The sequence below is a fragment of the Homalodisca vitripennis genome, chromosome 5 (assembly GCF_021130785.1).
Source record: "Homalodisca vitripennis isolate AUS2020 chromosome 5, UT_GWSS_2.1, whole genome shotgun sequence".
NCBI lineage: Eukaryota > Metazoa > Arthropoda > Insecta > Hemiptera > Cicadellidae > Homalodisca > Homalodisca vitripennis.
In genome coordinates, this window is record NC_060211.1 from 59,817,309 (window position 1) to 59,829,900 (window position 12,592).

The 12,592-nt window shown below is 32.9% G+C and overlaps 1 protein-coding gene across 1 annotated transcript in view; it reads left to right on the forward strand.

Annotated features, from left to right (window-relative positions):
* LOC124362277 (spatacsin) overlaps positions 1-12,592 on the forward strand; it is a 37,787-nt gene that overhangs the window by 8,449 nt on the left and 16,746 nt on the right. The window contains exons 5-7 of the mRNA XM_046816634.1: positions 354-506; positions 4,090-4,220; positions 8,578-8,685. Of these exons, the coding sequence (XP_046672590.1) occupies positions 354-506; positions 4,090-4,220; positions 8,578-8,685 (392 nt within the window). The remainder of the gene's footprint in view (positions 1-353; positions 507-4,089; positions 4,221-8,577; positions 8,686-12,592) is intronic.

Here is a 12,592-nt window from a genome sequence, read left to right on the forward strand (position 1 = left end):
ATTTTTTTTAAACAGAAGTGCTAACACATGCAAAACCAGAAATAAATTATTGGAACAGAAATATGGGCCCTATATGTGTGTGGATTGCTTAACTTCTTGAAGCCTGTTTCAGTAAGAATAAGCTACTCTGAGAATAATATACCTAATATATAAAATATTAAAATACAATTTAATTATGTTCTCATTATTTTTATACAGTGTACTATTTTATTACATGTTCCCTTATATTAAGTTAACTTTAGCTGAATGTATGTAAAACTCCCGCCTTTGAGACTGTTGGTTTTTTGAAAAAAAGTTATTTTATTTGTTTTTTAACCGTCTAAGATTAACTATTGAAATAAACTTGTCAACAGAGGATGGAAAATTTGTGTTGTGGAGCTGTGACCTTGAATCAGAGTTCAACTGCATTTTGGATCTGACTGGATGCCCTCTGCTGCTGGGTAATCTTCTCATGGCTTCTGATTTGCCACTGACAGAAACATCTCAACCTATGGCTTACAGACAAGGTACATTTAATAATAAAATAACTTTTAAGGAAATAAGGTTCATGGCTTGAATCAGAATCAGAATCAGAATCAGAATTTTTATTGCCGTTACAAATGTGGTATGCATGGCATCGTCATCTCATACAAAACAAATTGTATTATAAAAAGTAAAATATTCATAACTAGACTATGTTAGCTTCAATATGATCTATAACTTCATCTAAACTGTATGCTGCTAGATTTACTAAGATATTTTTTTAAGCATTTCTTAAACCTAATAAAATCTAGACATTTAATATGATTTGGTAACATGTTATAAATTTTAATACCTATCTCTACAAAACTATTTTTGGTACATTGGTAGGTACAGTAGTTTACTCTAAGATTAGAACAATTTCTAGTAAAGTAATTATGTATGGAGCTATTTACTGTTATTGTCTGCAAGTTATTTTTAACATACAGTAATACATCCAGAACAAATATAGAAGGCACAGTCAACACCTCTAATTGTCCTAAACAAAGGTTTGCAATGGGTTCTATTGTTTACATTACACATTATCCTAATAGCTCTCTTCTGCAATATCAAAAGTCTTTTGGTGTTAGGATCATTGCCCATACAATAACTCCATAGGACAAATGACTCTGGATGTGTTGCATAGTATACTGCAGTTAATGTTTCAATATTTACAATTAATCTCAATCTTAACAACATAAAAATATAAAAATGCCTTTTGCTAATTTTTTACATAAAACCTCTATATGTCTGTTCCATTTCAGATTCTCTTGGAGGTGAACACCTAGAAACTTTACATTATCATGGTTAGGTTTATGTTGCAAACTAAAATTAATCTCCTGAGTATTCTCATGTTTACACAGAGGACCGTTCGCCGCACACCAATCATTCACAATTGAGTTAGCGACTAATAGAGAATCATTTACTACATTAAGATTTTTACCATTCAGTAAGATTGCTAGGTCGTCTGCAAACATGTATGATCTTGTCACATTGTTATTTATGGAGGCTGGCAGGTCATTTACATAAATTATAAATAATACAGGTCCCAAAATGGATCCTTGTGGAACCCCTGCTGTAACTGCATTGTATTGAGAAGAGCTTCCATTAAAAGCAACCATTTGATATCTCTCTTTGAGATATGATTTAAAAAATTGTAAAGACAGATCATCAAAACCATAATACTTAAGTTTATCTAACAAAATTTCATGATTTACCGTGTCGAAGGCTTTAGACATGTCGAAGAACTTGCCTATGACCACTTTTTTATTATCATCTACACCATAAAATACAGTTCTTCATAAATTTTACAATAGCATTTAGTGTTCCTCTCTTAGGCCTAAAACCAAACTGACTATCTGATAACAATAGGTTACTTTCAAAATACTGAATTACTTGCCTATTTATTATTACCACACTCAAACACTTTTTGAAACAATTGGAATTATCGAGACAGGTCTAAAACTCTTATGTTCTTTCCGTGAACCTTTTTTATACAGTGGTATAACCTTTGCCAGCTTAAGGCACCTTGGAAAATGTACCATTATTAATACAAAGATTCAAGAGATAGGCTAGAGCTTCGGCAATAAAAGGTGCAGCAAGTTTCAACAGCTCAGAATTAAAACCATACACATCCAGACATGAACTATTACTTAACAAATTAATAGCATCATACATCTGTTCAACCTTTACTTCAGTAATACTAAATTCACAGTTAGACACATTACAACTTAACTTACTTAAATAGTATGACATAGACTGACTAGAAAAAGGCACATTAGCAATGAGATCATTTACACTATTCACAAAAAAGTTATTGAAATCACAAGCTGTTAGACTACTTCCAAACTTCTGTACTTTTAGACCTATCACTATTACTTATATTTTCATTAATAATAGACCACATAATTTTAGGTTTATTTTTAGCAGATGACACCCTCTCACAATTAAAACGTAGCTTACAACTTCTAACATCGCTTTTATATTTCTTCTTTAATTTCATATAACATTCTTTAAAGTAGGTTATGCCTGTAGACTTATACTGAGCATACATATATAAACAACTTTCCTTAAGTTCTTTGAGGTCTGTATTATACCAAGAGGGAAGTTTACAATAATCCCTAACAGCTGGTACATACTTAATAGGAAAAGCAATATTCACAATGTTCATAAATTTATTTAAAAAATAGTCAAATTTAATCATCTATGCTATTTAACTCATACAGAAGCAACCAGTTAATTTTACTAATTAGAGTGACAAAATACAATGAATTGATATAATCAATTGTTCTGACAATTTTAAAATCTTTTTGCTTAGAACTATTTACATTGGTTAGCCTACTATTTACATGACTGGTAACGTTATCTTTCCTTGGTAACAATTTGCATTTTAGAACAATCGCATGATGGTCTGACATAACCATAGGCTCCACTGCAGCATTCTCAATTCTGTCAAAAATGTACAGTGGTGGCAATGTTGTCAATACATGATCCGCCATCCACAAAATTCGTACTAGGCCTAGTTACATCAGAAATGGTTGTCCAAAGGTTAAAACCTAAAAGTAAATCTAAAAACTTAGCTTTCCTAGAGTCATTGACTAAATATCAATATTAAAATCGCCACAACAGCATAATTGATGCCTTATTCTTATTACTATTCATAAAATTACTCAACAATTCATACATGTGCTCAATAAAATTGTCAAAGTTCTGACCGTCAGGTACTCTATATATTTCGATACAAACTAGGTTAATCTCCTTTATAAATACAGCAGCTACTTCACAGATATATTGACTAGACAGTTCTGTTAAAAAAAGTCACCTCCTCGCCCAGCCATCTGGATCTTAAAAATATTGCAGTGCCCCCTCTTTGGCCCGAAGATCTTACAAAATGCGCTGATCAATTTAAAAATCTTGATTGGCATGTTCAAGGCCAGCTTTAGGTAGAGAATACAATTGTTTTAAGTAATTGTATTCATTTAGTATTATAATTGTTAATTATATTGAAGAATATGAAAAACAAATTTTTGAAATTAATATGTTAAGACATCATCGACATCACAGTTTGGCTGGTGACTGAAATTCAATTACACTCAGTGTTTTCACTGTCAATACTCCCTGAGCTTAGCCTGTAGTGTTACAGACTATGTAGACTACCTTGCAGCACGTGCAGGTCCTCGTGAGGGTTCATATTTATAGAAAACATTATAAAGGTAGTTTTCACTGCCAGCAAATGTTAATATAGCACATTTTACTGACGTTCAATAACGAGCAATCGGTGAGAATCCCTGTCAGCTGAACAAAACAACTGATTTGATTTAACTGACATTTAAGGTAGATATAATAAAAAACCAAACTACTTTGAGAGAACTCATTTATTTTTACCAGTTACTTTTGAATTACTACTAGTTTAAATAAAAATTTGTATTTATTGAAACTTTTAACATATTGTAATAATAAATAGCGAGCATGTGATATAATCAGTCACAGTCATGTGCACTTGCACTGCTTCACCTTGATGTCATTAGACCTAACAATATAATGTCAGTGTGGTATGAACAAGTAAATACATGTAGTTATGTTATTCTGTAGTGGTGGAGGGCCTGATCCTAGCACACAGCTCCTACACCAGAGTGTGCCACATGGAGGGTATCACCTCTGTGCTGAATATCTCGAGGTCTCTGGTCAACCGTCTGTTAGATTGCTGCCAATGGCCTCTTATGGTGTGTACTTGACATTGATAACATTTTTCCTTCAATGTATTTATTTGTAATGTTGATCTTTAAAAAAAAAAACTGCTTTAGAGGGATGTAACACATTTACTGCAGCACAAGACATGTGTTAGGACAGCCAGAATAGTAGTAAGTACAGTCCACCATAGTCACTATGTTTAACTATGATGACATTCTTGCTAGAATATGCTGTTAAACTTTCAAATCAAATCAAATTATTATTTGTTCGTAATTTATACATATAGTATACAGAGGAATGTACTCATAATAGTATTACATAAGGCTTAATAAATGTAAAAAAATGTAAGAGTATAAAATTTTACAATTGTGCTTACATGTTATAAAACCGTTTTTAAAACTCGTTATTGGTTTACATAAAGGCATAAGTTTCTTTAATATTGTAAATAGATAAATCTCATAATATACATTTTATTTTTTTGTATTAAAATACATTTAACGTGTACTGACCTTAATGATTTGGTAACACTATACAACTTTATACTAATCTCACAAAAACTGTTGATAGTGGTTTAAAAACTACACTGATTTACTTGAAGAAAATTATTTTTTCTAGTGAAATGTCTATGGATAGAATTATGTGTAGAAAAAGTATCTCGATTAGTTTTAATATATAATAAGCAGTCAAGTTAATTGTTAATATATAAAGTTTCATGAACAAGGACTTAGAGCAAGTGTGCTATTAATATCAAAACTTTTAATAACACTTGTATAACATTTTATTCTAAACAAAATGGTGTAAATAAAGTACACAGAAAGGGAATAGATGTTTGATTAAATAAATTTTTATTCATAAGTACAATATGCCTTTTACATTTGATTGAGAATAAATCTGATTAAATCAATTACCTATTAAACAGGTTAAATTCCCATTAAGAAATTGTAAATTTCAATTCCTAAGTAAAAAATTATTTAATAAAGTAGATTGATTTTGATTTTAGCAGTACATTCAGGTGCTGCTGACATATCATATGGGTCGATTTAATTCAATTTAAAACATGTGTAAGTTTTCAGCTTCCAACCGACTTTCAATATCATTATTGTCAACCTCTGAGCATCCATCAGTGTTTTTAAACATCCCTAATGACTCCTAAGGCTGTATTCCGTTGTCAGTTTCTCTCTTCACAGGTTCAATCTGGTTCTCTGGCAAGTCACACAGATTAGGCCATAGCTTCTTCCATGACTTTATGATCGTGCTTCTGCCAAGTTGTTCCTATGACTCAAAGACCATGTACAGAACTGTTTGGTATTAAATTATTATAGAATGACCACCTCACCCTGTTCTTTTCCTTCAGTTAGCTGGCCTAACATGTGCTGTCTGTAGACACACTTGATGGTTTCTAAAACACTTTGGTCCATTGGCGGAATCAGCGCAGTTACATTAGGCGGTAAATATTTAATTATGAAACCCCCTTTAACAAGTGATTCAGCAGCCGGGTGAATAGAGGCATTGTCAAATAAATAGAACAGCTCTTGACAGGCAAGCCACACTCCTTTAAATATATTATCATGACACCAGGAACAAAACACTAAAAAATCTCACTAAAAAGTCTTTAAAAATCATGTTGTCTATCCATGCACTCTTTTGAGATTGATACATTACTGGTAATAACTACATTCTTTAGTGCTCTAGGGTTTTTTTATTTTCCTATTAAAAGTAGCAGAAATTAATGGTTGTCTGAGGCATCGCTACAAGCCATTATGGGAATGTGAGCCTTGCCTTTTTTAAGACTTTTGCTGACTCATCAATTTTTATAGCCAATGTTTTGCTTAGTAACATACAAGAAAATAAACCGATCAAATCAGCATTATTAAAAATGATCTGCTGATGAATTCTCTTTCTTAACAAAATCTTCAAACTCTTTCTTGAATTTATTGGCTTCTTCAATATTGCCAGATAGCTTATGCCAGTTACAGTAAGTTGGTGAATACCATGACTTTGTTTCCACCTTTCGAGCCAGACTTGACGAGCAATACAATTTCGATCACCACCTGACAGAAGTTTATTCAAACTAAGAGCCTTTTGCTGTACAGTGGGATGTGGCAATGGTAAACCCTGTTCCCTTTCTACAGAAAATAAAACAAACAATGCTTCATCCAGCAATTCATTTTTACTTTTCTCTACTTTGTATTGATTATCCAAACTTTCTTTATACATAATTTGAAAACAATACTCTTGTATGTTTTTCTCATTTTTGTTCGAGTCTAAGACTGTAGAAGTTCCAACTCCACAATCAGCTGCAATTAATTTTGATGGCTTACTTTTATCAATTCGTCCCAGAGCTTTGAGCGGTTTTTCTATTGTTACAAACTTTTTGCATTTTTTTGTCATTGTTTAAAAACACAGAACTTACCACACAAGAATTGTAAACATAGAACAGAGAAAAGAAAAGCTACTGGCGTTATAATTGGAGTCACACACAAACTGAACTGACGCAATATTTCAGTGAAAAGAATTGGGACACGTACACCGTAGCAAGTGGTGACTTGAACTGAGTAGATAGGCTATTACCCCCTTCATCCTTTGCGTCTGGCTGACTCATCGAGTTCTATGAACAGTCTACGATAAACATGCCCCTCGCTCGGCAGTCTGTGCGGACAACAAAAAGCTAATATTTTCCTGAACTGATCCGGGTTAACTAGAGATTCAACATAAAAAGGGTCCAACTTAACGATTTGCACTGTATAAAGTAAAGATATAATACTGTAAAAAAAAAACCATTGTTTTATACCTTATTTTATTCTACGTTTAAAGCTTACTCATAAAATAAATCACCTGATTTTTACTTGATTTTTTTGTGATATAAAGTGTAAATTTAAAAAATACAACATTTAGTACTTTAACTGAACATTTAAATACAACCAGATAGAGAAATAGCCCCTTTCGGGCTTTTTTATGAGTATACAAATCAATGGTATGCCAGAATGTATCAAATAAAAATTATTTATATAACCTTAAATTCCTAAAATTAAAATTACTGTACATATATACTTTGGTAATGAATATTGGTTGTTGCCAAATCAGACGGACCTAATTCTTTTCATGCCTGCTGTAGGGTTAAGAAAAAACTAAACAATACCAAAATTATATTATTAAAACTTATCATAGTTTTAGTCACCTGTAGTCTTGAAAAACTTGAAGAAAGTGCAATGGAGTATTTTTATTCACATTTGTTTGTTTTAGTCAAAAACATAAATAAATGTAATAAATAAAAAATGCCCTATTTAATATTGAACAAAAGTGTAAAAGTGTGTGTATTGTAAAGTGTTTGGATGATTGGCTCAAAAAAAAAAAAAAATTATACTACACTATTTACATCCATAATGTGAATATTTATTTTAAGTTTCTTGCAATGTAAGAGTCAGTTGCTTTAACACTTATAAAATGTTGCGAAGTACAATTATGCGTATTTATACAAAATGTGTCATAAAAAATTTATTTATGAGAGAAATAACATAAAATTTTGTATGGTTGTTCCTTTCTAAATGTATAATATAATAAAGTAGCTTCCCACAGTAAAATTATTTTTCCTTTTTTAGTTATTTGCATAAATAAAATAAAAAATAAATTTTTTGTATGTAATCTATTAAAACATTTTTTTAAATTTTAAATTATTTAAAACTACATCTATATATTTTGTTGTTGATAGTATATATCTATACGAGTAATTTGGTGCAACTTTTAGGTCATTCTCTAATTTTTATGAAAACTTATAAATTTTAATCTAAGAGACTGCAAAATTGCCAATTTTAGCCTGGCACTTTTGACTAATCACAAGGGGATATGAGATGTCAAAAAATTTACAACATTTCATTTGCTCCTGGCCCTGAAAGGGTTAATGATATATGTGTATGCGTGAACGTGCATGCACATTCACACGCAAGTACGTGTTTGTGTGTGTGATATATAGGGAATTCTTTTTCTTTAATTTGGTATGCTAAACATATCAATTGATGCTTTAATAATGGCACTATAACAATTCTTGCTTCAATGCTAATGCATCATGATCGTGACTCTGATATTTGGCAGCACTGTAACGCGCCACGATCATGATTTTTAGTGCTTGTATAGATGAATTGCATTAAACCTTTGTCTCATAGACAGACAAAATAATCATTTGTTATGCTATTAGATCAATATAGCTATAACTGGATTTTGGATAACAGTTATATCAGCTGGATTTAGAAAAAAATAATATAATGAAAATATTTTGGTAAAATTGTAAAATAAATATTTATGTTCACTACATTTTGATTACAATCCAAGCAATAAAAAACAGTCTTTATTTGCAGTCCCTGTAAAATAAAATTCTAAATAATTTTTTTTCAGGTACGCCTGTTAACTGGAATTGGCCGCTACAATGAGATGAATTATATCTTTCAAATACTAAGAGACAATGACCAGTTTGAGTATTTACTTGGAAAAGGGTTAGATAAGGTAAATTAGATTCAACCTATATAGGCTATATATTTTTTTATATTATTTTATTATTATTGATTATTTATATATATTATTCTATATATATTATTTATGATTAGTGTTATTTATTTGCAAAATTTGTTATATATTTACAATTGTTAATTGTAAGGGTAACTCTTCTTCTCATTAAAGAAGAAGAAGGTGAAAACCAAAATCAGTTACTTTGCTTCTAACTAAAACTACAATGATATCAATAAAATGCTGTAATTTTGGCCATTTTAATTGCCAGCGAGATGTTCTATGGGCTTCAACCAACAGCTAGGTTAATGTGTTATTCACAATATTGCGGCTCAGAGAATTTGTGCCTCATTCAGAATAGACTTAATTTATAAGAAGAAACAAACAGCTCTAGTAATTCTTACTACGAGGGGTATTAGAAAAATAAGGTTCCCATGATTTTTTTAAATAGTCAGCTCTATATTTCTACTTAGTGATATACATAAATTTAAAACTTAAAAGTTAAGCTATTTTTCCACATAATCACTGTTTCTGTCCAAACACTTTTGTAGACGATGCTCCAACTTTTCTATCCCCATGTTGTAGAATTCTGCCGCCAATCGTTTGAAGAATTGAGTAACCTCTTCCTTGACTTCATCATCGGTACTGAAGCGTTGGCCACCCAATTGTTCCTTTAATTTTGGTGATAATCACTTTGGGCTAGGTCTGGGCTGTAGGGGAGATGGGGCACAATAGTCCAGCCAAAATTTGTCAGCAGTTCTTGAGTTTGACGTGAGACATGAGGTCGTGCGTTTTCATGGAGAAGCCTCACACCACTGGACAATCTTCCTCTCCGGCGGTTCTGGATCGCGCATCTCAGTTTTCTTAATGTGTCGCAATATCTGTCAGAGTTTACTGTTGTTCCATGAGGCAAAAAGTCGATAAAAAGCAGGCCCTTCCTGTCCCTAGAAGACAAAACTGAACGCCGTCCACTTCGGTTTTCATCGTGAATTTCCATGCGGCCTTCACTGAATTCTCTATACCATTTCCGAACGTGTTGAACAGATAAGCAGTTTTCCCCATAAACTTCGATTAACTGACGATGAATTTCAATAGGTGAAATCTGTTTTGCATTTAAAAAACGTATCACAGCACGAATTTCGCATCTGGTAGTAATAACGATAGGGAGCTCCATCTTCGAAGGCAGCTAGGCCGGCACTGTTGGACGTAGCGAGGCGCAAGTGGTATGGATAGAGAGAGGGGCAGCTTATGAGTAAGACAGTGTTGCCAGATTTCTCCCAACATATCGCATTCTGTCTCGGCGGCATAGGGAACCTTATTTTTCTAATACCCCTTGTATATATAACTTATTTTTTAGATTGCTATTTAAAATGTTGTAAGGATCTTTGTTATAATTTAGATAGATATGTAATTCTTCTTTTGTGTTTAATTTTTCTCCTTTCCTTTCGATATCCAACATTTCCATGTTCTTTTCAATATTTGTGTAGTTGTGGTCAGTATTTAATAAAGATTCAGTAAAATTTGATTTTATTGACATTTTATTTGTTTTCAAAGCTTTCATATGTTCTTTAAACCTTGTAATAAAATCTCTGCCAGTTTGTCCAATGTAATAGTTTTTACGAGGGGTATCCAAAAAGTAAGTTTCCCTGTTCTGTAAAAAGACGCGTACGTAACACAGCGTGCAGCTGTGGGCGGGGATATGTAGCGCGGTTCGGTTGGCAACAGGTGCGCCGGTCACTGGCCCATTGTCACGCTTCTCAGTCAGTTGCTGCCCAAACATCATGGAGACTCCACTGCGTTCTGCCGCCAGTTGCGAAGTCCGTAGTGTTATTCGTTTCTTGACCGCCAAAAATGAAACTGCCATTGAAATTCATCGTCAGTTGTGTCAAGTGTATGGTGAATATGTTATGTCCGTTCAGATGGTCCGTCGTTGGCGTGCAATGTTTTTGGAAGGAAGAGAAAATGTTCATGACGATGAGCGTAGTGGCCGACCGGCCAATTCTCGGCAACCTGACGTCATTAATGCTGTACGAGCAGTTATTGACAATGATAAGCGAGTGACTCTCGATGAAATTATGGATAAACTGCCGTCAAGTGTTGAAGTTAGCCGGTCATCATCTGTGCACAATATCATGACAGAAGATCTTCAGCTTGCAAAAGTGTGTGCAAGATTGGTGCCTTGCTTATTGAGCAATGCCCATAAACAACAACGAATGGCTGCTGCCCAGTCTTTCTTGCGATTGTTTGACGGTGAAGATGAAAACCTTTTCAGTAGAATAGTCACTGGTGATGAAACATGGATTCACCACTCAACTCCAGAGACCAAACGCCAGAGTATGGTGTGGCAAAAAAAAAGGAGAGGCAGCTCCTCAAAAAGCCAAAGTTTTTGAGTCGGCAGGAAAGGTAATGGCTACAGTTTTTTGGGACTGCCGTGGAGTGTTATTGATTGACTATCTTCCTCGTGGCGAAACCATAAATGCAGAAAGGTATTGTGAAGTTCTCACCAGACTTCGGCAGGCAATACAGAATAAACGGCGCGGACTTTTGTCGCGCACGGTTCTGCTTATTCAAGATAACGCCCGACCACACGCTGCTCGTGAAACAATGGAACTTTTGAGGAAATTTAAGTGGGATGTTTTTGGTCATCCTCCATACTCACCAGATCTTGCGCCTAGCGATTTTCATCTGTTTCCGGAGCTGAAAAGACACCTTGGCGGTCGGCGATTTGCCAACAGCGATGACCTTCAAAATGAGGTGGATACTTGGCTTAAAAATTTGGCGGGTGAATTTTGTGATGCTGGAATAAAAAAACTACTTCCTAGATACCAAGAGTGCTTAGAAAGGAATGGTAACTATGTAGAAAAATAAGGTATGATGTAAAAAGTTGAATAAATGTGTTTCAGTTATTTTTTGAGTCTTTTTAACTTTTTCATAATTAATTGAAACTTACTTTTTGGATACCCCTCGTACAGTCACTGCAGTTAATTTTTTAAACTCCAGATTGTTTGTATAATTATTGTTTGTCATCTTTTTGGTTAACTTTGTTTTCAATAAGTTAAAATGTATTATTTCTTGTTTGGTAACTGATGGAAAATTTTGAATTTCGAATGGTTTTTCGAACAGCTTTGGTTATTTTAGTATTGAAAGGTACACATATATATTTCTGAATTTCATTATTATTAGGATTAGGTCGTATTATGTTGCTTTTATTGATTTTTCTTGTTTTCTTCTTAATCATTTTGTCTGCAATATGGGGTTGGTATCCAATTTGACAGCTAGATATTTTATGATTCTCATTTCTTTAGTTTTATTCTCATCACTGATTGGTATATTTAACATTCTGTTCATCATTGAGAGAAATGTTGCTAATTTGTGTTTCCATTGATGGTTAGAGGATGATGGTATTAGAAGATCTGTTTGGGTTGTTGTTCTATAAATTTCAAATGAGTGATTTATATTAAAATTAGAAATGCTTATATCAAGAAAGTTAATTTTCACTTTTTGGATTTTTTTTGAAAACTTAATTGTTGGTGATATAGAATTGAGGAATGTTAAAAACGGTTCTGCTTGGTTTTCATCTCCGTTGAAAAGACAAGATATCATCAACATATCTAAACCAGTAAATTATTTTATCTTTAAATGGATTAGTATCATTCATGAAGGCCTGAAAGAGGAGATTCCGCCAACCCATCTTCTTGTTTTGTAAAAGTCCTTACTGTGTTGAAAATAATTTTGATTAACAGTTTATTTTCTCAATCATGGGATATCATCAATTTCATTAATTTCAAGTTTACTGTATTTAATTAGATTATCTTTTAGGATTTGAATTGTTTTGGAATGTTTGAGTTATTTTGTTATTTAAAAATGTACATACCTTGTAAGTAGGAGAGTTTCGAAAGTTTACTAC